This window comes from Oncorhynchus gorbuscha, linkage group LG18, assembly GCF_021184085.1.
Source record: "Oncorhynchus gorbuscha isolate QuinsamMale2020 ecotype Even-year linkage group LG18, OgorEven_v1.0, whole genome shotgun sequence".
Taxonomy (NCBI): domain Eukaryota; kingdom Metazoa; phylum Chordata; class Actinopteri; order Salmoniformes; family Salmonidae; genus Oncorhynchus; species Oncorhynchus gorbuscha.
The window spans coordinates 42,577,291-42,604,384 of NC_060190.1; the positions used below are offsets into that span (position 1 = coordinate 42,577,291).

At 42.9% G+C, this 27,094-nt stretch overlaps 1 protein-coding gene across 5 annotated transcripts in view; it reads right to left on the bottom strand.

The window, feature by feature from the left end:
* The window catches only part of LOC124002435, a 108,456-nt gene that overhangs the window by 20,827 nt on the left and 60,535 nt on the right, over nt 1-27,094 (bottom strand). For 3 of the 5 annotated variants that reach the window (XM_046309801.1, XM_046309802.1, XM_046309804.1), the window contains 2 exons: nt 9,443-9,518; nt 7,114-7,248 (listed from right to left, as the gene is read on the bottom strand). In XM_046309801.1, the coding sequence (XP_046165757.1) occupies nt 7,114-7,242 (129 nt within the window). In that variant the 5' untranslated portion in view covers nt 7,243-7,248; nt 9,443-9,518. Of the gene's footprint in view, nt 1-7,113; nt 7,249-8,255; nt 8,307-9,442; nt 9,519-18,181; nt 18,576-27,094 lie in introns of those variants that run through there. The other 2 variants (XM_046309803.1, XM_046309805.1) reach the window with 2 other exon arrangements.

Consider the following 27,094-nt stretch of genomic DNA (forward strand, 5'->3'; position numbering starts at 1 on the left):
AGGTTTGACGTTTTTGCAAATTTATACAAAATGTAAAAAAAGACATATCACGTTTAGATAAGTATTCAGACCCTTTACTTTGTTGAAGCACCTTTGGCAGAAATTACAACCTCGAGTCTTCTTGGGTATGGCGCTACAACCTTGGGACACCTGTATTTGGGGAGTTTCTCCCATTCGTCTCTGCAGATCCTCTCAAATTCTTTCAGGTTGGATGGGGAGCCCGGGCTCTGGCTGGGCCACAAAAGGACATTCAGAGACTTGTCCCGAAGCCACTCCTGTGTTGTCTTGGCTGTGTGCTTAGGGTCATTGTCCTGTTGGAAGGTGAACCTTCACCCCCAGTCTGAGGTCCTGAGCACTATGGAGCAGGTTTTTATCAAGGATCTCTCTGTACTTTGCTCAGTTCATCTTTCCCTCGATCCTGACTAGTCTCCCAGTTAGGTCTGTGGCGGTCACGAAATTACATCAGCCGGTGATTGTCAAGCAAATAACTGTCGACCTCATGGTAATTGACCGTTAATTAACATAAACACATTTAGCATCTCCTGGCTTCCACACAGCCTACAACCCACTGATGCTGACATTTGAAACATCTACATTTTAGTCTAATAAATCCATGTAATATAGCCTACACCTTAACAATAAATCCATGATTTATTTTAGACAGGTCTAAAGAAGCATGATATAATGAAAATGTAGTTTATTTCAGAAGAACAGAATAGCTGTCACGACTTCCGCCGAAGTTGGCTCTCCTGCCTGTTCGGGCGGGGCTCGGCGGTCGTCGTCGCCGTCCTACTAGCCACTACCGATCCCTTTTTCGTTTGTCTGTTGGTTTTGTCTTATTAGTTTCACCTGTGTGTATTTTAGTTTAATTAACGTCCTTATATGTAGTAGGTTGTCCCGCCCTTGTTTTGTGCGGGATTGTTTTTTGTATTCATGTCATTTGGTGTAGTACTTGTGTTTTATTCTTCGGTCTATTTTTGATCCTGTGTTGGATTATTCACCCTGTGTGTTGGGTTGACCGTGTTTTTTGTGCGCCGGAGAATAAACTGTAGAATCACTGAAACCTGCTCTCTGCGCCTGATTCCACCCACCTTGATAAAACGTGACAATAGCACACTCTGAGTTTCCTTATGTTAGGTCCTGATGTGCCTATGCCAAATGGCTGTGGGCTACACCAGTTCATTTAACAGACAAGATTTGCTTAGAATTCTGTGGCATTATTTTATAGTATGAAGAATACAATTGAACAAAGCTAAATAAAATAGAAAGGATATTTTCTCCAAACGATTTGAGCGAGTGCGCACACGCGACTATTCTGTGTTGAGCGGTTAACAAAGAAATAGGTACTCCTATATGCTTAATTTAGAGTTATTAATGTAACTTTAGTTGTTCTACAAACATGTTTTGATTTTTAATACATTGTAAGGCTGCATGATGCAACTGTAATGATGATTTGAAAAAAGTGAGCTCTGAGTGAGCTCTGGCATGAACTCTGCTTTTTGCGCAGGCTGTACACACTTCGTCAGTCGCTTAATAATACCTTGAATTTCCCCGCAGCATCCCCTTTGTGTGGCAAAACAATCCAAGCTTTTGCAGCCCTTCTCACTAAATGCTACTTGCTCAGAGGCATCTCTCATCTCACACCGCTCTCCATCACATGATCGGGTCTTTCTCACAGACTACAAGTGAAGACTGACACATCCGGGATGGAACTGCGCGCGTCCTTATCCAATTCCGAAGTGCATATTAAAGATATTGGAAGAACTGTCCACATCTACTTTTCGTCAGGCAACCAGATGAGTAGGCCTAATGAACAGCAGAAGCACTAGCCTATGTCAATCTACTATCCCCCATAGAACAAAAGTTGACCCATTCTATTCTGTGCGATAAATACATATTCCAAAGAGTCTGGGGCAGTTGTTTTTACGCAATGAGGCTGATGCAACAGATGTTAATAAAATGTTGATAAACTATTAGGCTATTCTTCACATTATAAGTGCAGCAATAGGCACACGGCAGTAGGCTTCAAGTGCGAATGTTCCATTAGCAGGAAAACACCATTCTCAAAACCAACCACAAATTGTCATGTTTTGTCCTCTCCCTCTCCCCCTTCCCTCTGGTCTTATGCGCAAAACCAACCACAAATGCTATTATGCATGTAATGCTTTTATTAAAAAGGTGAAAATCATCTTCCCCAAACTTGAAACTCATGCGCTGTTTATGTATGCCAGTTAGGCTCTACACCTCTTGTAAAGCAGATTCATGTGCTTCATTTTAAGAAGTTATTTAGCCACTTTTGATACAAACCTTATTAAAACATATAGGCCTATGGGCTAGGCTACATGATGTGTGCGACTATGATTCGAAGAAGTAGCCCAAAAAAAGGCATTGTTTCTAATGCTGGGCATCATCCACAAGTGATATATAATTCACAACGGATAGGCTAATATTGTCACCCATTGGACTATTATTGATCTAATATTGTCGTTACATATACTAAATAATATGTGTGACATTTGTTTTGATTTAGAATGGACCATTTTCAAGCACCTGCAATGAAAAATCAATATCATCCATGCACTTAAATAGTGAATGGAAGACGCTTTTCCTTGTGGTTTATTTTCATGCCAGCCAGGTATGCTATACTCCTGTTGTAAATATAAGCAATGTGCTTAATATTAGGAAAGTTGAAAAATTAATATAGTAGGCCTAGCCTATAGAAAGCTCATCCTCCTCTTTTCAGTAGAGGCCATCATGCTGTTTTCTAGCGCAATTCCATAGCCTATTGAAATGTTGCACAACATCAGCTCATGGGCTCTCATGAAGTGTTTGATTAGATTTTTTAATACATTTGCATTAATGTCAGAGTGATTGGAGGGACAATAGAGTGCTGAGTACCAGGCAGTTAGCAAGTTTGGTAGGCTACTAATGACCATCAGCAGCATCAGAGCTTGGAGAAGCCTAATTACCGTGACTAAGCGGTCACATGGAATTTGACTGCCTCCATGGATCATGACCACGGTAATACGGTCACCGCAATAGCCCTACTCCCAGTCCCTCTGCTGAAAAACATCCCCACAGCATGATGCTGCAACTTCAATGCTTCAGTAAGGATAGTACCAAGTTTCATCCAGATGTGACACTTTGCATTCAGGCCAAAAAGTTCATCCTTGGTTTCATCAGACCAGAGAACCTTCCTGACCGCTTCTACCCCGATTGCTCACTTTGGCTGAGCGGCCAGCTCTAGGAAGAGTCTTGGTGATTCCAAACTTATTCCATTTCAGAATGATGAGGCCACTGTGTTCTTGGGGACCTTCAATGCTGCAGAAATGTGCTGGTGCCCTTCCCCAGATCCGTGCCTCAACACAATCCTGTCTCAGAGCTCGACGGACAATTCCTTTGACCTCATGGCTTGGTTTTTGCTCTAATATGGCTTGGTTTTTGCACTGACAGGTGTGTGCCTTTCCAAATCATGTCCAATCAATTGAATTTACCACAGGTGGACTCCAATCAAGTTGTAGAAACATCAAGGATGATCAATGGAAACAGGATGCACCTGAGCGCAATTTCACGTCTAATAGCAAAGGGTTGAATACTTATTTCAGTTATTTATTCTTAGAAAATGTGCAAATTATTTCTAAAAACCTATTTTATTTCATACATTTAAAAATAAGGCTGTAACGTAACAACATTTTTTTAAAGTCAAGGGGTCTGAATACTTTCCAAATGTACTGTATAACCTTCTTAGCTCTATGGTGCAGGTGAGGGGCTCTAGTGCCAAAATTAATAGACTGGGGATGCGGGGCAACTTGTAGAACAGAAGAGCTGAAAGGGGTCAGATATCATACCATTAGTTTTAACTGAAGTAATATGTTAATGATAGAGTTCCCTAATCTATTGCACGATAACAGACCCCAAACCAAATCGAGAGTGTGCATATAACAGGTAAGACCACCACTCTATCAAAAGCTTTCTCTGCATCCAGCGATACTGTTAGTGCTGGATTCCGGCGAGAGCTAGCCCTTGACATTACATGAGAAAGGTCTCATGTTGTTGGGAGGATAAACAACTTGGTACAAACCCCACCTAATCCAGGTGTATTAAAGAGGGGATAGCCTTCTCTATGGGCATAGCAAGGATCTAGGCAAACAATTCATTGTCGTTATTTAATAAAATAAAATTCCACTATTAAAACATGTTTTACTTTGTAACATTTATTTGCTGGAAGGGGGCGACTAGAGTGGTCTATTCTAAGATCATTGACCAGGTTAAAGTCTCCTCCCAATAGAATGGGGTCCCCAGCAAGGGGTGATCTGAACATAGCTTGGTGCTGAATTAGGAGTATAAATATTTACAAGAGTACATGTTTCATTTTGTAAAAAGCCTGACAATACAAGATTAGAGATGATTTGAGTTACTAAGATACTGACACGCCTGGCTGCTCCATTAACTGGTGCTGAAAATACTTTAAAGATTAATTGTCATTAAAAAGTTGTGTTTCTTGTAACATGGTCACATCACAGGCTAGGGATTTCAAATGAGAAATTATTGGACATTATTCAAAATCCTATTCACTTTCAATGAAATCAGATTTATATAGTATTAGATTCCATTTGTGACAATGTGTATAATATCAGCCTTAGTAAGGAGAGAAAGGACTCGGCATCAATGTACTATTGTTTGTATTCTGTACCAGTAGGGAGGGAATGTGGAGGGAACACACAAGACAAACAAACATTAAAGGATATCATGAGGCAAAAGTTAGATAGATGCCCTATCCAGCTCTTATTCGTGAAAGAACAGGTGTATGCGCTGCTATCCACCATAGCCAGACCTCTTATTAAATGGATTTGTTTCACCCTCACTGTGCTCTCCAGACCAGTGCATTGTTCGAGACTGCACCTGCAACCGTGCGCAAACGAGAGTCAAAACGTAACCACCAATTTCAAGTCTACACCAAAACACTATTTGCACAAATTTGTCTCCGTTATTGCATAATGTATTGGCCTGGTAAGCTGGCTATAGCCATATTTTAGAGTGCCATTAAAGGCATTTATAGCCCTTTTTCTGTATATATTTTACCAACACTCGGTCAATATAAGGGGATAAAAGTAACAATCTCAACAAAAACATTAGAGACTAGTGAAGTCCTTCATCGCCTCAATAACTTGCCCGAGTTACAAAAAAAATGTTAGGGAGCCGTAAATTCAAGTCCTTGACCACATCTTCTGCGCTACTGTAGATACTGTATGTTTCTTCCCATCTATGGTGACGATGTGCCTGGCTGCATACAGTAGGGGTGGTCTGTAGGGGTAGTCTGTGTCCTGAAGTTTCTTCTTGATGTTGGCATACTCCACGCATTGTAGCTGGAGCTCCACTGGGAAATCATGGTACACATGGAACGGTCTCCCTCCCCAGATCAGCTTCTCCTTCTTGCCTGCAGCTCTCATGATGTTTTGTCGGTCAACCCACTGTAGCAGGCGTATGTAGTATGGACGCGGTGGTTTGGGTGGGTTTGAGCGGGATCGGAAGCGTCTGATGTCTCTCCATCTCTGGTACTGGTTCATTCTCTTTCATGTCCAGAATGTACCGGAATATCTCATCCATCTCATCTCATCCACCAGGCCCACCTGAACCAGGTTATTCCTCCTTCCATGCGATTCCAGGTCGATCACCTTAGTATTCAGGTGGTCCCGGTCTTTAAGTTGTTTTAGATCTTCTCCGTCAACAGAGTCTCTTCCTTGCTTACTCTGTTCAGCACAGCCTTGGTGTCTTTTTAAGTTCTTTAGACTCATTGAGTCTATCAAACCTCTGCTAGAATGATACCTTAAGTTTGGTGACCTCCTCAGTCAGGTGCCGTGCCCAGCATGACGCCTCCTCCTCGGTCATAAATTGTTCAGTATGACACCAATCTGTATATTGTTTCTTTGATGTTTGCCCAGTCTGCTGTTGGACTACTCTACCAGTCATTCATCATCAAACTGTGTACAAAGCGCAGTTTACAAAATAGAAGTGGGCGTTTGAGGGTGTTAAAGAGGCTATATTTTGCTGAATTTCAACATCTGGAATGCAAAAGAAACTAGCATGCCATTCCGTGGCATCACGTTATCCTGACTAGACATATTTTGTAACAACATGATGTTGCCCTCCAAATGGGTAACTTGAAATAACAACTTAAACAAAATCCATTTTTTATTAGCTTAGTGGTTATAAGTATTTAGTGAAATCTTTGTAAAAAGCGCTAGAGATACTGTTGCATGTAGGTCTAGATTATTTATTGATTAATCATATAAAAATATTAAATATATAAAAACCTTATTTTAACTCCAATTCAAATGTGCACGTGGCGCAGGAATCACTGACTCGCTGCATTGTTCTATTATCAAGTCACAAGATACCTCTTAAATGGTTAGGACAGCTCATGAGGTCTCCTAAATATCTGTGTGACTCTTATGACTAAAGACGGTTCATGCATAGCTTTTACTTTTGCCCACAACAGTAGGAGTAAAATGCCTCTATTCGCAGCAATTTTCTACTCTGAGACACTATGTGTAAACGGGCCCTGGTTCCCCCAGCACTCCTACCCCGAGACACTTGATATATACGCCACCATGTGCACATCTATCAAATTGGCATCATCTTGAAAATAAATATGAAATACAAATTCTACTAGCATTAATAATGACACAGTGCTAGTGATGGTATTAAAAGTAAATATCACTGCTGCTCTAGGATGAATCAAAGACTGAAGCATGTGATCGTTTCGACAGCTGCAATTCTCGGTCAAAGCAAGCAACTGCATTAATTAAATGTTGCAAACTGTTATTCGTTTCCATTGAATGCTTTGACTGATGCAGCTCTCAGTCTCCAGGTGTACCCAGATAGTCCCCACCTCCAGGGGTCAAGGCTAAAGCCCTTTCTCAATTCCTCTTTGTCTCCTTCTCAAAACCAATTGAAGAAGAAGATCCAAGGGGAGGGAACCTTGGGTTTTCTCATCCAATAGAGTTGAGCAGGTGAGGAGATCAGATGTGAGGAATCAAAGAAAGACAAATTGGCATACAGCCCACAGTCTTGTGTTCCCCAGCCCTGCCCTCTTTCTCTCGTGTTTCTCACCTCCAGCTCCCTGAGCCTCTCTAGGAGCTCCCTGCTGCTCGCCGGCTCCTCCAGGTATGGCTCCACATCGCCCTCTTCTGACTCAAAGGCCTCATCACAATCTCTCAGCTCTGTCTCCTCAGACTCCATTACTACCTGCAGTGCAGAAAGGACGGTCAGGGACACGGTTAGTAACGGTGCAGGGTTAAGTTGCCCCTAGAAGCTGATCTTGGGTCAGTTTTGTGTCCGGCTAAGAATTAAGGTCAGGATTGGGAGAGGGTTTCTGAACCTAGGGGAAATTTCACCCCGAAGCTTAGAGAGAGGTTGGGGACACGGTTACCATAGTAATACAGAAGTTGGGTAATAATGTCACTGCACACAATAACAACATCAACATTTCATGGGGATTTGTCATGGTTTCACACTCTTTCCAGGGTGATAATTAAAATAAGCTTTTATATTTTCACCTACATTTCACCTTTCCACACACTGATTTTGGTTACGGAGACTGTTTTCAGTAGTGATAGTGACAATGAAAACGGGATTAATTGAGATTTAAATGAATGCTGTACCCGAATAAAAAGCTGTACATATGAATTCTTAACACCCCTGATCATACGTGCAATGACAATCACATTAATGAAGCAGGGGATGATTCTCTAGATATAGTTTCATTTGATCACTAGGTCACCATGGCTGGGCCAGAAGAGGCGAAACAGAAGCTCTGTGGTTTATAAAAACTTGCCAGACTTACTTTCCATCCAAGGTTTCAGAGTCCTTTATCAAACTATCAATCACGATCATGTGAAGATGAGGTCTCGTGATTTATTAGGAAAATAATAGAGTTATTCAGTACAAAGAACATTAGAGTTTTAGTCTGAAATACACAATACCACTACATTTAGGCCCTACTTTGAGGTTTAAAAATGGAACAGTTGTGTCCTTACTCTTCTCCCCAGCTCCCCAGTTTTGTGCTTTATTGGGAAGGGCTGCCAGCTCAGGCCATAAACCAACCAACCAGTCTTTGTATCCAGAGGATGGGCCGTAGACAGGGCCAGTAAATTAAAGCACAGTCGCCCCTATTCTAACCCCTTTCTCTGCCCATCCAAAACAACCTATTGACCCCTTTCAAGACGGCCAGAGGTATCTGAAGCGTGGACTACGTGGGGCAAACTGCAGTCTTCTCGGCCTATATGGGATTCCACAGAGTTTTAAATGGCTGATTTACATCTATAATACGTTATAAAAAGGAATAAAAAGATTAATAATGATGGAGGACACGGCAGACATAAAACAAGTATGGGGTGACAGAGAAGTAAAGACAAACTCTCTCAGGTGAGGAATACATGAGGTACCGCTTTGAAGCACCCTTCAGAGAGACTATTTTGGTCAGTTAAGGGAAAAAGTTCATCCTTTACATAACTGCCAGTGTTGCGACAGTCTGCAGTAATTGTCAGTTTATGGTTCAATACAGCTGATCAGAGCTGAGGTAACTGTCTTTCACCAGGGGATTCATTTATGGAGGGATCAAAGTGAACAGGAGGCTGTGTGCCAGAGTCTGATGCTGCACTATATAGGGCAGGGGTGGGCCAGAATTTTGCCTCGAGGGCCACATCGGGATTTCAAAATTCTATGGAGGGCCGCACAGATTTTTTTTTGTCAAAAAGAAATTCTGGCCAGAAAAAGGGATTTTGAAAATATAGGAGGTCCATTTTAATTTCTCCAAATTTTGTAACTACTTTAGATTTTCAAGTGTGCCCTGGAGTGTTTTTTTAAAACCCCAAATAATAATCCCCCCCTCAAATACAGGTTTTGATATGGTCAAACCTGTGGACCATAGTTTGCCAACCCCTAATATAGGGAGTAGGGTGTCATTTGGGATACACCCAGAGAGGCCAAAGAGTCTAGGCCAGACAGAGAGCACTCTCAGGAACATGTGATGGGTGCCACATGCCGGCTTAGATCACTACACTGCCGCCGCTGCAGCCTCTCCTCTCCCATGTATCCCTCTTTCTGAGAATCCAAAATAAACAGGGCAGTTGTATAAGCAGACTTGCGTAGTTAGGGGCTAATTTTCACAAAGTCACATGAAAGGTAAAAGGGAACAACATTGACATTTTGAGTGTTCCTTCACCTTTTCCTATCGGTCTGCAGATCAGTGCTTTTCTCTTCTATTTCGTGATGACGTCTGTCTGTTGACGTGACAGAGCTTAGGGGTTGGGTTTTGATTAAGCTAAGAATTCAAATAATGGTTCAGAAATGACTAAAATAGACTCATGGTGATGAGTGAGTGAGTGAGTGAGTGAGTGAGTGAGTGAGTGAGTGAGTGAGTGTAGGAGGGGGTACCCACCTGTCAGGCTGGATCTACAATGTGCAGAAAGGACAAGTTTAGTTAGGATGCCCTTCAGGCCCGCTCCACAATTTACCTGAGAAACACATAAAAAAAGGACAAAACTTTAGTCTCACGGTCTCCCCCGAGTTAACTATTTAGTTTAACATACATCTTCCATGGGAAAAAAACACACCAAAAAACAACATTGTAATCTCCCAAAATGTAATGCTAAACATTCATTCACTATTTTTGCAGCCATCCTCTATAAGCATTTGCCATAGCATGTGGCACTTAGATGTGACACAAGACAAACCAAAAACAGTCTATACCAGCCAGTCCACTTCATTGACATTTCCAGCACCCTTTCCAAATAAACCTGCAAAACATTCTCTATCCAACCCTACAGATAAACAACTGCACCCAAACTACAAAGACAAGACACTACGTGACATTAGGTTCACTTAAACTGACCCTCCCGTTTATGCTAGCCCTGATATAACGTGCTACATCTTTAACCATTTTGTCCACCTTTTAAAATAAAAATCTTCTAGCAATAAAGCTCATGCCCATTCCCCACTATGGGATTTGTAACGAGTACATATGAGTTAACAGATAGGGTCATGAACTGATAGTACCTCAGATGGTAAACCAGGACACTACAATGCATTGTTTCTCATTAGCTCAGACCCTGCACCTAATTCAAAGCTCAGGGTTTGCGATAAACCAGCAGAGCTAAATTCCCAGTGGTTAGTCTACTAATGGTTATGTGGGGTAAGTTTAGAGTTGGTTGCGGTTTGAGATCTGATTGGGAGCGGATCGGATGTTTAGGCGTCGGCCTGATGGAATGCACAGCCTTAGAGGAATTTGTTGACATAAATACATAGCCCAATATGGAAGCTTATATTACCTACCGAGAGCGAAAAGTTGATTCATCACCAGAGTGAAACGAAGGAAGACTTAAAAAAAAAAAAAATTTAAAAAAAAACTCTGCAGTGAAAGATTCTTGGCAGGCATTTTCGTCCTCTCCCCCTCTCCACACCCTGTTCCTCTCACCGTCCGTCCCATGTCACTTCTGACAGGTAGTTCCCCATCTCATCCTCCCCTGGACTCCCTTGGACCCCTTCAGGTGCCAACGTTTACAGTTAGATAAGCATTTGAGAGCATCTGCCCTATCCTCCCCGAGTTCCCCTCTCTGGAAAGCACAGACAGGCAGGGCTGGCGCTGCCAGGTGGGATGTGTTTTCACACCACCAAACAGGTGCTTCAGAAGAGCCCCTTAAAACCTGTCTCAGTCTTGACATCAGCTGCTGCCTCCCAGACATTACTGTTAACCCCCACCATGTTAGGGGAATGCCTTCTGTTCGGGGCAGAGGGAAAGAGAAGGTAAAAAAAGATTGCGATGGACATGGTGTTGTTTTATCATCCCCGGCTGTCTCCCTTCAAACCTAACAAAGATAATCCACCACACATAAAAAAATAGACACAGCAAAGATGCTTATAACATAATTGAATAATACTGATCTATCTATGCAGCAGAATGTGAGGCTACATCTTTCAGTAGATAACCTAATAACAGCGCTCTCACTACAGTGGGCCGTACGTATAACCTATCTAATCTCTGATCTACAAGGTAAACTCTACAGTGAATGGGGACTCGTCTTATGACTACAGACACTAATTGCTAGGGTTAGGCTATAGCCTCACGTGCCAGGTTTCGATGGTGAACAAGACAATATATGGGCTGAACCCAATGCTGGGATCCTGTGAATCACTCCAATGATAAAATGCCCTGAGGAGTCAGCAGACAAAGCATCAGAATGAGGACCAGACTTATGAGGCCTGACTTCACCAGCAGCCGCCACAGCGTTGGGGCTAGAGAGACTTAAACCACTCTGTGTCACTGTGCACCTGGAGGCTGTGGAAGGGGGGTAGGCAGGCGGCAGGACGTTATTTCAGCGTGAGTATCAGGGAGGGTAATTCCACAATTGTCTGCCAGGAGTGGGCATCAGAGATGGAGGCTCAGTGGGTTCGCAGGTTGGTTTTTCAGAGAGTGGGTATGTGGAGTCAACACACAAAAAGAAAGGAGGCATAAAGAAAGATATACTGAACAAAAATATAAAAACGCAACACACAACAATGTCAATGATTTTACGGAGTTACAGTTCATAAGGAAATCAATATATTTAAATAAATTCGGCCCTAAACTATGGATTTCACATGACTGGGCAGGGGCGCAGCCATGGGTGGACATGGGAGGGCAGATGCACACCCACTTGTGAGGAAGGCCCAGCCAATCAGAATCAGTTTTTCCCCACAAAAGTACTTTATTAGAGACAGAAATACTCCTCAGCACCCAGCACCCCTTCAGACGATCCCGCAGGTGAAGAAGCCCGATGTGGAAGTCCTGGGCTGACGTGGTTACATGTGGTCTGCGGTTGTGAAGCCAGTTGGACGTACTGTCAAATTGTCAAATTCTCTAAAACAACGTCAGAGCTGTATTATGGTAGAGAAATTCATATTAAATTATCTAGCAACAGCTGGTATACATTCCTGCAGTCAGCAAAACTTGAGACATCTGTGGCAGTGTGTTGTGTGACAAAACTGCACATGTGTAACGGCGTTTTTCGTTTGTCGAAAGACAGTCGGACCGAAATGCAGCGTGGTAGTTACTCATGTCTTTAATGAAACAAATGACGATACATGAAATAACTTAATAAATACAAAAACAACAAACGGAACGTGAAACCTAATTACAGCCTATCTGGTGAACACTACACAGAGACAGGAACAATCACCCACGAAATACACAGTGAAACCCCGGCTACCTAAATATGGTTCCCAATCAGAGACAACGAGAATCACCTGACTCTGATTGAGAACCGACTCAGGCAGCCAACCTAAGCTACACCCCTACTCAGCCGCAATCCCAATGCCTACAAAAACCCCAATACGAAACACAAAACACGATGACCAAGGCGTGACAACATGAGAGTGAGAGTTGCCTTTTATTGTCCCCAGCACAAAGTTCACCTGTGTAATGATAATGCTGTTTTATCAGCTTCTTGATATGCCACACCTGTCAGGTGGATGGATTATCTCGGCAAAGGATAAATGCTCACTAACAGGATGTAAACAAATTTGTGTACAAAATACGCTTTTTAATGTGCATATTAACATTTTCTGGGATCTTTTATTTCAGCTCATAAAACAGGGGACCAACATTTTACATTGCATTTTCTTCATTATACAGTGCATTTGAAAATTATTCAGACCCCTTGACTTTTTCCACATTGTTAAGTTACAGCCTAATTTTAAAATTGTTGAAATAGTTTTTTCCCCTCATCAATCTACACACAATACCCTTAAAACAAGTTGAAAAAAATTGCTACAAACTTGGCTCAGCTGTATTTAGGGAGTTTCTCCCATTCTTCTCTGCAAATACTCTCAAGCTCTGTCAGGCTGGACGGGAAGTGTCGCTGCACAGCTATTTTCAGGTCTCACCAGAGATGTTCGATTGAGTTTGGGCTCTGGCTGGGCCACTCAAGAACATTCAGAGACTTGTCCCAAAGCCACTCCTGTGTTGTATTGGCTGTGTGCTTAGGGTCATTGTCCTGTTGGAAGGTGAACCTTCACCCCCAGTCTGAGCACTATGGAGCAGGTCTTCATCTTTCCCTCGATCCTGACTAGTCTCCCAGGCCCTGCTGCTGAAAAACATCCCTACAGCATGATGCTGCCAGGTTTCCTCAAGATGTGACGTTTGGCACTGAGGACAAAGAGTTCAATCTTGGTTTCATCAGACCAGATAATCTTGTTTCTCATGGTCCTAGAGTCTTTAGGTGCCTTTTGGCAAACTACAATCGGGTTCAAGACAATCTTGTCTTGGCGCTATAGACAGGTGTGTGCCATTCCAAATCATGTCCAAAGAATTGAATTGACCACAGGTGGACTGCAATCAAGTTGTAGAAACATCTGAAGGATGATCAATGGAAACAGGATGCACCTGAGCTCAATATCGAGTCTCGTATCAAGGGGTCTGAATGTCTAAACACGTTTTTGCTTTGTCATTATGGGGTATTGTGTGTAGATTGATGACGATTTGCATTTATTTAATCCATTTTAGAATACGGCTGTAACGTAACAAAATGTGGAAAAAGGGGTCTGAATACTTTCCGAATGCACCCAATATACACAGAAATGACGACGGGGAGAAAAAGGTGTCATAACAGAATTGGAGGAGAGAAAGTGGTATAACAGGAGAAAAGAAAACGGGAGTAAGAAGAAAGAGATATATACCAATATAGAGATGCAGACAGAGGTGTATATTGTGGGGGTGGGGAGGTGGATTTGACTACCCCGTCTGAACGCAAATCAAAAAGAATTCTACCCTCGGGGGCATTTCTAAGCTCCTGCCAAGAGCCCCCACCCACCCACCCCCCACCCCACATCAACCCGCCTTGGGAGCTCTCCTTTCCCTAAAAGACTGGGATAGGGTACGATCACAGAAACTAGAATATTAATCCACACTACCATGCATGATAAGTCCCATTCCACTATAATTAGCTCATCAAAACAACTCAAATATATGCCATCGTTAATTAATCGTGTTTCGGGTGGGTGGAAAGGGAGAGGGAGTGATCGGAGCTGTGGTTTACAGATTAAAATCAGGTGCTTATAGGGGTTAAAAATAGAGCAGATTAAACAATCAATCAGTCAAACAATAACACATTTGATCCAAGGGCCCTTTGAACATGGCAGGGTAAGAATTCTGCACGTTCTCCAAAATAAGCCAAGCCATCTGTTGAAATGAATTTGTCATGACAGCGGGAGAAACTCCTGGAAAGGGCATAGAAGAACTGAGTCCGAACTGTACAGCTACAGGGAAAAAAGTTATCCAAGCGTTTTAAGAAAACCCTATCCATTACAACTGCAATAAAAGAGCTGTGTCTGTTTGCTGTAAGTCACAGGGTGAACTGCAAAGTCTGGAAAACACTAAATCCTTCCCATCTTTAAACTAAAAACAGAGGCCAACATTAACAAAGAATTACAATCTTATCAAAGACCCCTCAGACATCACTCATCAACACCCCCCTCTCTTTCATCTTTGCCAACTCTGATGGGCACAAGGACAGACAACCCCCACATCCATGTTTCTCTGTTGATTTGCCCTCCCGCGTCACTTTATACACAGATCTCAGCTAAACATAGAATCACATGGTTTATTCATCTCTCTGTGACCGCCGGTAACTTCAGAAAAAAGTTGACTACAAATACAAAGTTGCCAACGTCTTTGCAATTGATGCAAACAAGTGACGTATGAAAACAGAGGTGACTGCATTCAAATATAAACAGTAGGCTATAGGCCTATTTCAACCATATTGAAATACATCACAGGGCCCGTGTCTAAAGCTCCCCCATCTTGATCAACTTTACCTCAACAACTCCTTAGAGTCTGAGCTCCTGAGAGTTACAGCCTCTGTCAGACTGAGTCAGTGCTGTGACATTGCAGTAGTCAGCAAATTCACCCAACCGAGCGTAGCGGAGCAGAACAAAACATAGGCTGGGGCAGCTGAGGAGCTATAAAAACCAGACCCCGTCGGTCATTAATGAGACATAACCTCAAATACCTCAGACTAGCTTATCAACAGAAACAGCATCTGTCTGTACTTTAGTGGAGGACCCACTGTGTCCTGACTTCACCAAGAGATGTTTTAGAGGCTTCGTGAGAGTGTTGTAAAATTCACCACTCATTCAAGGTTTTTAGGCTCTTTTGAGCCCTTCTGTCTCTGTGAAGGTTGGTTGGCTGTTCTTTGAGGCACATGACAACGTTAGCTGTATCAAACTCTGCTGACAAGATGAGTTACAGACATGTCCTCAAAGTCACGGTCACGGTGAGATGTCTAGCTCTTTGAATATCCCCAACTGCATGGCATACATACCCAACACTGGCCAGCCATCTGGCATGAATACCGCGTGCTTAGAGGACTCTTGAAAAGGGATAAAATACTGTGGACTGGGTCACACATTTGAGGAGACCAGACCAGAACAACAAATCAATATAGTGTATGTCCCAAATGGCACCCTAGTATTCCCTTTTACAGTGCACTACTTTTGACCAGAGCCCATAGTGCCATTTGGGATGCACACTTGGCCTTTGTTCTTTGTAAAAAAACAGCAAGCACTAACTAGTCCAGTTATTAAAACAATTTAGCACTCAATACCTAGTGAGAATTGAGAAGTTATGTGTTCAAAACCCTTCAGTCTGGAGGAGTTGAGGCACACACAAACACACATGCACTCAAACACCACCCTCATTGCCATGCCTTATGTCAACACACCAGTGTATCACTTCCCCAGGGCTTATTACAGTTTAGCAGTATGAAGGCGCCCCCACAACACAACACTGGTTAAACAAACAATCCAGTGATTTTAACAAAGAGAAATACACATACGGGAAGATCATGATAGAGCTTGGTATAGGGTCATGGCGCGGGGGTGATATTGGTATAGGGTCATGACGCGGGGGTGATATTGGTATAGGGTCATGGCGCGGGGGTGATATTGGTATAGGGTCATGGCGCGGGGTGATATTGGTATAGGGTCATGGCGCGGGGTGATATTGGTATAGGGTCATGGCGGGGGTGATATTGGTATAGGGTCATGGCGCGGGGTGATATTGGTATAGGGTCATGGCGCGGGGTGATATTGGTATAGGGTCATGGCGCGGGGGTGATATTGGTATAGGGTCATGGCGCGGGGTGATATTGGTATAGGGTCATGGCGCGGGGTGATATTGGTATAGGGTCATGGCGCGGGGTGATATTGGTATAGGGTCATGGCGCGGGGTGATATTGGTATAGGGTCATGGCGCGGGGTGATATTGGTATAGGGTCATGGCGCGGGGTGATATTGGTATAGGGTCATGGCGCGGGGTGATATTGGTATAGGGTCATGGCGCGGGGTGATATTGGTATAGGGTCATGGCGCGGGGTGATATTGGTATAGGGTCATGGCGCGGGGTGATATTGGTATAGGGTCATGGCGCGGGGTGATATTGGTATAGTGTCATGGCGCGGGGTGATATTGGTATAGGGTCATGGCGCGGGGGTGATATTGGTATAGGGTCATGGCGCGGGGGTGATATTGGTATAGGGTCATGGCGCGGGGGTGATATTGGTATAGGGTCATGGCGCGGGGTGGTATTGGTATAGGGTCATGGCGCGGCGGTGATATTGGTATAGGGTCATGGCGCGGCGGTGATATTGGTATAGGGTCATGGCGCGGCGGTGATATTGGTATAGGGTCATGGCGCGGAGGTGATATTGGTATAGGGTCATGGCGCGGAGGTGATATTGGTATAGGGTCATGGCGCGGGGATGATATTGGTATAGGGTCATGGCGCGGGGGTGATATTGGTATAGGGTCATGGCGCTGGGGTGATATTGGTATAGGGTTATGGCGCGGGGTGATATTGGTATAGGGTCCTGGCGCTGGGGTGATATTGGTATAGGGTCATGGCGCGGGGTGATATTGGTATAGGGTTATGGCGCGGGGGTGATATTGGTATAGGGTCCTGGCGCGGGGTGATATTGGTATAGGGTCATGGCGCGGGGTGGTATTGGTATAGGGTCATGGCGCGGGGTGGTATTGGAAAAGGGTCATGGCGCGGGGGTGATATTGGTATAGGGTCATGGCACAGGGGTGATATTGGTATAGGGTCATGGCGTGGGGTGATATTGGTATAGGGTCATGGCACAGGGGTGATATTGGTATAGGGTCATGGCGTGGGGGTGATATTGGTATAGGGTCATGGCACGGGGGTGATATTGGTATAGGGTCATGGCACGGGGGTGGTATTGGTATAGGGTCATGGCGCGGGGTGGTATTGGTATAGGGTCATGGCGCGGGGTGGTATTGGAAAAGGGTCATGGCACGGGGGTGATATTGGTATAGGGTCATGGCACGGGGGTGATATTGGTATAGGGTCATGGCGTGGGGGTGATATTGGTATAGGAGCCTCTTTTCGCTGTTTTGCCCATATTCCTCTAAGTACAGTCACGTCAGAGCTGCAACTGGCAATAATTGTAATGTGTGTAGTGTAGGATAAGAATACCAAAGCCAATTCTACTCTATAAACAGTTGTTTTAAGCTTTGTTGAAACATCTTACGCACATTATAATATAATTCTGCTGACTAAGTAGAACAGAAACATCAAATGAAGCCTGCAGTGCCCCCTTCCCAATGCCCCAAATATTGGTTACTCCCCCTGCGGGCAACTGGTTATGACTACGCCAAGTTGAGTATTTGGGGCTAGTAGCTGATCCATGCCAACGGGTGACTCCCGGTCACGCACCCATTTCCACAGCAGCCCAGCTGTTTCATCCTGCTCCCCCTCCCCCGTCATCATGTAGAGAGCTTCTGATCACCGCCCGCCACAACAAAACCCAGGCAAAAGCCTGCCAGCCAGGGGATTAGCAGCCCGCTGACAAAATTAGACACAGAGAGAAAAAACAACCATACACACACAGACACAGAGAGAAAGCATATACAAATATTAACCTAAATGCTATTGCGTACACATGCAAACGTGTACACTGGCACACACATTCTGCATGCAAAAATTAGCTACAACACACACATGATCTAATAAACACATCCACATGCATACAGTCCACATACACAAATGTGCACAAAGAAGTACACATTATGCACGAAATAAGTAGGCCACCATCTTCTGAAAATACACAAAATAAATACTCACACGATAAACAAAGCACACCAGCCCACGTCGACAGAGCTCCGCATTTACAGATCTCTGGCAAAAAATAGCATCCCTCCTTTCTTCCAGTTCATCTCCACTCTTCCCTGATCATCACCTCATAGTGAAAGCACCCTGTCACAGCATCCTAGACGTTCCAGAGCTCCTGTGTGGGGCATGTCTGGGATCAATATGGAATAAACCCTATGAACATACGGTAATGAGAAAAATGTTCCATGCACATAGCGCCTCTGCCAGCCAGTCACTGCTCCTAGTCCCAGTGTCAGCTGGGCCAGCCTCGTGCTGCAGTTCCAGCCTCTCTCCCCTCCAAGAGGAGAGGCAGAGGAGAAGGTAAAGGATGTGTGTCGTCTCTAGAACTCTCTCTATCTGAGGCTCAGTGCTGAGACGTCAGGGCCATCCTAGTGCAGCAATAGCAGTGGTAGCAGCAGCAACGCTGGCATATTGTGTGTGTCTGCAGTAGCGACTGTCATTGTTCCAGAGGCCGAGCAAAGAGAGAGAGAGAGATAGAGAGAGAGAGAGAGAGTGAGAGTGAGTGAGAGTGAGAGAGAGAGAGAGAGAGAGAGAGAGAGAGAGAGAGAGTGAGCACACAAGCCAGAGCTAAAGCACATAAGAGCATATACTGTAATAGACAGAGGAAGGGGTAGAGCGAGTGAAAGAGAGTTAAGCCCTCCTCCACTCAGACAAACCCAGGCTACTACACTACAACAGCTGTGGACGAGCCCACGTGCGCTCCACCTCCTCCTCTCCTTGTGCCCAGAATTAACTCTGTAGTTGCAAGCTGGCTGAGATGGAGCAGAGGAGCGAGGGATGGAGGGGATGTCATAGAAAGACAAAAAGGGGATATTGTTTCCAAAAGGGAACAGTGTTAGCCTATAGACAAAGCCTGGGGAGGGGAGCATACAGTGCATCCGCTCAGCTCCACAGACATTTGAGCTGTATGGGAGGGGGACAGGAGGGTGGGGGTGGGGAGTGGGGATGGGGGCAGGGAGCTGTCAGCTAAGAGGATTTCCAGCCCCTGAAAACGAGTCTGCAGTCAAAAAAGTCACACAATGAAATTAATAGGGAAGTAGAGCACTCCTAACTTATAATCGATAATGTCAAATGTTTCGTTTTATTCTGTCAGGAATAAGAGGAATTATAAAACTGAAGGGGAGGGGCGTGGAGGTTTCCTACACTACGATTGTAGATTAAACTACGTCTCATCTATTGAGATGAGATAATATTTTAGATAATTTTTTATTCAGATAATTTTTTATTTGATATCTATTAAAATATGAAATATGGTTACAGAATCTAATGCTATCAATGACCTTATAGATTAATAACTAAAGGGGTGAAAGGTGATTGTGTTTTTTGAGAGCTGCCGGCCGCAGAGTGTTTTTCCATGCACCATACGTGGAGGGTGCAGAGATGGAATTAGACTGATGTAGAGATGTGTCGTCACACCAAGACAGGTGGCTACAACCTGCCACCATCTTTACCCTAATAACTGTGTGTGTGTGTGTGTGTGTGTGTGTGTGTGTGTGTGTGTGTGTGTGTGTGTGTGTGTGTGTGTGTGTGTGTGTGTGTGTGTGTGTGTGTGTGTGTGTGTGTGTGTGTGTGTGTGTGTGTGTGTGTGTCCGACTGACACTATGACCTAATTACAGCTCTGGAATGCTGGGTATTCATTAGTACTCTGTGGTCCTGACTCCTGGGCCCACCCTGCTGCTGTCACACCACCCATCCACCCACCACAAGACTGCCCTTTCTCCTCCCAAGGAACAACGACATACTATGTAAAATAGAGAATTGACATCTATACTATAGTATTCACAATGTTTAGAATCTACCTTTCACTTAAACTGACATACCACACTTACATACACTCTCCTATAGAGATTACATTTCCTGTAAAGACAATTTATTCTACTGTGACCCTCTTTTGGTCCTGTTGTCAGACAGCATAGTGGGTTGGAATCTTGGCATTGATTTACAGTCCATGAGGTACACTACCGTTCAAAGGTTGGGGGTCACTTAGAAATGTCCTTGTTTGAAAGAAAAGCACATTTTTTTTCTCCATTAAAATAACATCAAATTGATCAGAAGTACAGTGTAGACAATGCTAATGTTGAGGCATCTGTTTCTCAAACTAGACACTAATGTACTTGTTCCTCTTGCTCAGTTGTGCACCGGGACCTCCCACTCTTTCTATTCTGGTTAGAGCCAGTTTGCACTGTTCTGTGAAGGGAGTAGTGCACAGGGTTGTACGAGACCTTCAGTTTGTTGGCAATTTTTCGCCCGGAAATAGCCTTCATTTCTGAGAACAAGTATAGACTGACAAGTTTCAGAAGAAAGGTCTTTGTTTCTGGCCATTTTGGGCCTGTAATTGAACCCACAAATGCTGATGCTTCAGATACACAGCTAGTCTAAAGAAGGCCAGTTTTATTGCTTCTTCAATCAGCACCACAGTTTTCAGGTGTGCTAATATAATTACAAAAGGATTTTCTAATGATCAATTAGCCTTTTAAAATTCTAAACTTGGATTAGCAAACAACGTGCCATTGGAACACAGGAGTGATGGTTGCTGATAATGGGCCTCTGTACGCCTATGTAGATGTTCCTTTTCTATTTTTTTTTAAACAGCCATTTCCAGCTACAATAGTTATTTACAACATTAACAATATCTACACTATTTCAGATTAATTTGATGTTATTTTATTGGAGAAAAAAAAGAAACTTTTCTTTAATACAAGGACATTTCTAAGTGACCCCAAACTTTTGAATGGTAGTGTACGTTGAGATGAAAGAACAAGGAGAGAAAGTAAGATGTCTTAAGGGTCGTACAGATCTCACCAAATGTGGATCTCCCATTTGTCTTCCGACCGTTCAGTGCGCTGTTGACTTCTGACTGCCGACATTTTCAGTGATTCTACATATAAAATCGGTTCGCAATTGGTGTGTTCGAGCCCTTAGAGCCGGACCATTCTTAGATCACCCTCGATCCATTTCTTTCCCTCTGGTGAAAAGTGAAAAGTGGGGTCAGATGGGGAATGTTTTACTTTGTTTTACTTTGAGGATTTGTAACGTAAACTCACTCACTTTTGTACATCGCCTTGGTTCATACAATTGATCTTATTTTAGCGCCCCAAAAACGTAATACTTAATGTCAATACCTTTGTAAAGCACAATTTCTCCCCTTTCCAACAAAATCAATGACATGAGCTCCACGCTGCCCGTTTCTGCATAATTCAACAAGGCAATGAGCTCTGTCGGGTCTTTTCAAAAATGGCGGGTGGGGAAGCAAAACTAATGCGTGATAGTGAGAAGGACAGATAACGTGTGGGAAAACATTTTTTCACTCGATCTGTCCAACTTATCACCTTATCGCCTCTAAAATGTAAATAAAACACTTTAAAGAGTTTATATAAAGTGTCATTAGATACCTATTTGAAGGTTTGTGTCGAATTTGTATCGGGTTTTTAGTGCGGTGCTAAAGCGTTCTCCACTGTCCCTTTCTTGTTTTTAAAGGATGAGAGAAGTGCTACACCTGGTGGAGAGAGATTGTAAGACAGAAAAGTTGCTTTATGCGTGCTGTACATTACAGCATGACACGTCATGATGTAATGGAGGGTCAGTTGTTTAAACTTTTCTCCAATACTATGGAGCCATTACCATGTCGATCAATGCTTGAATAGAAACGTAGTTCACACACCCCCGATTTTGAAGTCAAAACAGTCGCTACAGTCCCATTCGTTTGCAGCCTCGTTTGAATGTCGCGGTTGTGCACATTTGTACAGAATGGGGTGAGTTTACGTTAGTTAAAAGAAGAAGCCCAGTAGATGTTTATAAACTCAAACATTGTCTGTTCTTGAAGAGTTTAAAAAAATGCTGGTTTTGTCTCCCCTATACGGTTAGCGTGTGACTAGTATTGTCCTCAGAAAGGTCCTCTTCATTACACACTGTTGACTGTGTATTGTGGTTCGTCTCTCACTACTCAAAGGGCAAACAGAGCCTGTTTTAATACCCAACTGTCTGTTAGGGTAAACAAAGCTCTTGCATTAAAAACAAGACTTGAAAACCCCCTACACTACTCAGTCAAATAGCGTGCGTCATCAACATGGCACCCCGACATGGCTGGCTGTCTTCATGGCCCCAAGGGAGGCAGTGAATAGCCTCTTATTGGAAAATACACATTTCGCCAAGCTAAAGGGTTCCTAGCCTGGGCGGCTAATTAAACTACGTGGCTCAGACATATATTGTACATCCCAAATAGCACCCTATTCTCTTTCTAGTACACTACTTTTGGCATGGGCCCATAGCGGTTTGGTCAAAAGTAGTACACTATATGGAATTGTGTGCTATTTGGGCCACATTCACAGTGTGGCTCTGGTTCTGACGCTAGTCACTGTAGCTGGCTCAATAAGCTCCATTACCCATACACTTGTTTCCGACACACCCCCACTGAATCATTACTGAAGCATTCAGCCACATGCCTCAAGATAAGCTTTAAGTCAGCTGCCATCTACTGGAATCCCAGAGCTCACCATGGGTATGAGCCATCCATCATGTAAATCTAGGCTACATCGACAATTAGGTATGGCCAATAAAATATTTCTAGGTTTCCGTCCAATTGGTGACAGATTTTCATGCGAATATTCAAAAATCTGCATAAAAACAATACGTGAGATGTGTTTCCATCTAATTGACTTGTTGCAGATAAAAAAAGGCTGTGCATGATGATGAGGTGCACATAAAATAACTTGTGGTTAAATTCCCATGCACTGAATAAGTACAAGTTAAATGGGTTTTCATTGCATTTTCAACTCTACTGATGATTTTGTCACAGCAAATGTTGCTTTATATAGCGAATGTGCACATTCTGGTCTTAGCACGTGTGCTCTAGCCAACAGCTAGCAGATACAGTGTGGTTAGGCTACTTACTACATGATGAGATTATTATGTATGGGAACTAGAACATGTTTATTTGTCAAACGGTAGCCAAGCATCAATTATCATGTCACCAGAATAAGACCCTCAATGTCTATTGGAAAGGAGCATCAAGCTCATCACCTTGCACTTTCACAACCATGTGAAGTTCATCATAAACTTACCATAAATTAAACTGTAGCCTAATAAACCGCATGCTTTTCCATGTCGTAGTGGGAGGATCACACACACCATATCATAGCGTGATTCCAAGTTCACTTCGAAACGTTATTATATCAATATTTGTGTATAAAAAAAAATTCTCGCATAATTAATTTTACAGCTACCAAAAGATACCACCTTGTCTAGCGTATATCGTTTGTCGACATTTGGAAAGTTTACTGACAAAATGTGCTGTTTCCATCAGGCCGGTCGTGACATTTAATCCCACGCAATTTACTTGCATAAAAAAAGTTGGATGGAAACCTAGTTTAGATCAGCAAATGTCCCCCAGAACAGGTGAATCATCAGTTTGAGAATGAACATCAGATACAATAACACACAACTGTTATGGATAGAGATCCTTTTTAGTGTAATAGGATGATAGTTCTGACGCTCCATGATCAGCAATCAATCAGCACCTATGGGTTGTGCATTACAGTAGGAAGAACTGCAATAATAAGACCTTTGCAAAACACTGTTCCTCAGGTGGACCGACTCAGACAAACAAAAGCCCTAACAACACAAAGCCAAAAACGACAAGCTCACTTCCCTTTCACAACGGCTTCATACCAACAAAAACACACCCGTCAGCAAATTTGGTTTCATCATAATGTTTGTATAGTGCTAGCACACACTAAACATGTGCGTGTGTGTGTTTGAGTGATAAAACTGTGTGAAAAATGTAATCGTCACACTTCCCTCATTCTACAGTATGGCTGGCTCTTTTCTGCATCCCCCCACTACTACGTTTGACCCCAGAACAGTTTGTCTTTGCTTGGGGGGGGGGGGGGGGTCTCTGTCTCCCAGTTGAGGGGTGGGATTCCCCTGTATCACATCATCCCTGGGGGGTAATCAAGCCAAGTCATCTGATTAACAAGACGAGACACACTGAGTCCCCACCCAAAGTGGTTAATTAAGAGAGAGTGAGATAGTGAGATTAATAGGAAACGAGTGTAGGGTAGATGTCGAAGTAGCCTACAGAAAGTGAGTCAGAGCTCATCAAAGAATATTAGATATATATCCTGGTGTAATGAAGCCACTCCAGTTACCAACAAGGACACAGACACTGGTGACCAAATCAATGAGGGTGTACAGCTCCCCTCTCAATTACGATAAAGAGATCTACTGTCTGAATTATAAGTCAGCCCCCTCCCTGCATCTCACAGAGGAACCGTACAGGGCGTTTAAATGAGTACGCTTAAACACAAAAAATAATACGATTATCATCAATAGTCCGATTAATATAGTTTGATTTAAACATTTACGTGCTTTGCAAGGAGAAGAATCTCCCTAATAATTATGTTTAAATGGAGCCATCTGATATCATGCTATCTATTGGGACTTTGATACATGCAGAAAGTCACCAAATCAAAATAAAACCACCACAGCAACCATATTATTCATGTGAAACACATTTGATTTTGAGTTCGGACACAAAGTTTGCATGTGAAAACTATTTCTATTTCTAACCAAAAAAGTGTTAAAGAAATCAAAATATATTTTATGTTCTTCAAAGAAGCCACCATTTGCCTTGATGACAGCTTTGCACACTCTTGGCATTCTCTCAACCAGCTTCAAGAGGTAGTCACCTGGAATCCATTTTTAATTAACAGGTGTGCCTTGTTAAAAGTACATTTGTGGATTGTTTTCCTTCTTAATGCGTTTGAGCCAATTAGTTGTGTTATGAGTCCATATTATGGCAAGAACAGCTCAAATAAGCATAGAGAAATTACAGTCCATCATTACTTTAAGACATAAAGGTCAGTCAACAATGAAAAAGTGAAGAACTTTGTGCAGTTGCAAAAACAATCAAGCGCTACGAAGAAACGGGCTTTTATAAGGACCGCTACAGGAAAGGAAGACCCAGAGTTACCTCTGCTGCAGATGACAAGTTAGAGTTAACTGTACCTCAGATTGCAGCCCAAATACATTTGAAAATGGAAGTTAGGTTGAAGTCATTAAAACTCGTTTTTCAACCGATCCACAATTTCTTGTTAACAAACTGTAGTTTCGGCAAGTCGGTTAGGACATATACTTTGTGCATGACACAAGTAATTTTTCCAACAATTGTTTACAGACAGATCATTTCACTTATAATTCACTGTATCACAATTCCACTAGGTCAGAAGTTTACATACACCAAGTTGACTGTGCCTTCCAGAAAATTCCAGAAAATGTCATGGCTTTAGAAGCTTCTGATAGGCTAATTGACATAATTTGAGTCAATTGGAGGTGTACCTGTGGATGTATTTCAAGGCCTACCTTCAAACTCAGTGTCTCCTTGCTTGACATCATGGGAAAATCAAAAGAAATCAGCCAAGACCTCAGAAAACATTTGCAGACCTCCACAAGTCTGGTTCATCCTTGGGAGCAACTTCTAAACGCCTGAAGGTACCACGTTCATCTGTACAAACAATAGTACGCAAGTATAAACACCACGCAGCGGTCATACTGCTCAGGAAGGAGACGCATTCTGTCTCCTAGAGGTGAACGTACTTTGGTGCAAAAAGTGCAAATCAATCCCAAAACAACAGCAAAGGACCTTGTGAAGATTCCGGAGGAAACAGGTACAAAACTATCTATATCCACAGTAAAACGAGTCCTATATCGACATAACCTGAAAGGCCGCTCAGCAAGGAAAAAGCCACTGCTCCAAAACCGCCATAAAAAAAGCCAGACTACGGTTTGCAACTGCACATGGGGACAATGATTGTACTGTTTGAAGAAATGTCCTCTGGTCTGATGAAACAAAAATAGAACTGTTTGGCCATAATGACCATCATTATGTTTGGAGGAAAAATGGGGAGGCCTGCAAGCCGAAGAACACCATCCCAACCGTGAAACAGTATCATGTTGTGGGGATGCTTTGCTGCAGGAGGGACTGTTGCACTTCGAAATAGATGGCCTCATGAAAATGAAAAATTATGTAGACATATTGAAGCAACATCTCAAGAAGTTAAGTTAGCAACATCAGTCAAGAAGTTAAAGCTTGGTCGCAAATGGGTCTTCCAAATGGACAATGACCCCAAGCATACTTCCAAAGTTGTGGCAAAATGGCTTAAGGACAACAAAGTGAAGGTATTGGAGTGGCCATCACAAAGCCCTGACCTCAATCCGATAGAACATTTGTGGGCAGAACTAAAAAAGTGTGTGCAAGCAAGGAGGCATACAACTTGACTCAGTTACACCAGCTCTGTCAGAAGGAATGGGCCAAAATTCACCCAACTTATTGTGGGAAGCTTGTGAAAGGCTACCCAAAATGTTTGACCCAAGTTAAATAATTTAAAGACAATTCTACCAAATACTAATTTAGTGTATGTAAACTTCTGACCCACAGGGAATGTGATGAAAGAAATAAAAGCTTAAATAAATCAGTCTCTACTATTACTCTGACATTTCACATTCTTAAAATAAAGTGGTGATCCTAACTGACCTAAAACATGGAATCTTTATTAGGATTACATTTCAGGAATTGTGAAAAACTGAGTTTAAATGTATTTGGCTGAGGTATATGTAAACATCCGACTTCAACTGTAAATTCTTCACAGAGTTCAAGTAAGACACATCAACCGTTCAGAGGAGACTGTGTGAATAAGGCCTGAACCTCTCTAGGGTAGAGGGCAGCATTCGGAATTTTGGATGAAAAGCATGCCCAAATTAAACTGCCTGCTACTCGTGCCCAGAAGATATGATATGCATATAATTGGTAGATGTGGATAGAAAACACTCTAAAGTTTCCAAAACTGTTGAAATTGTGTCTGTGAGTAT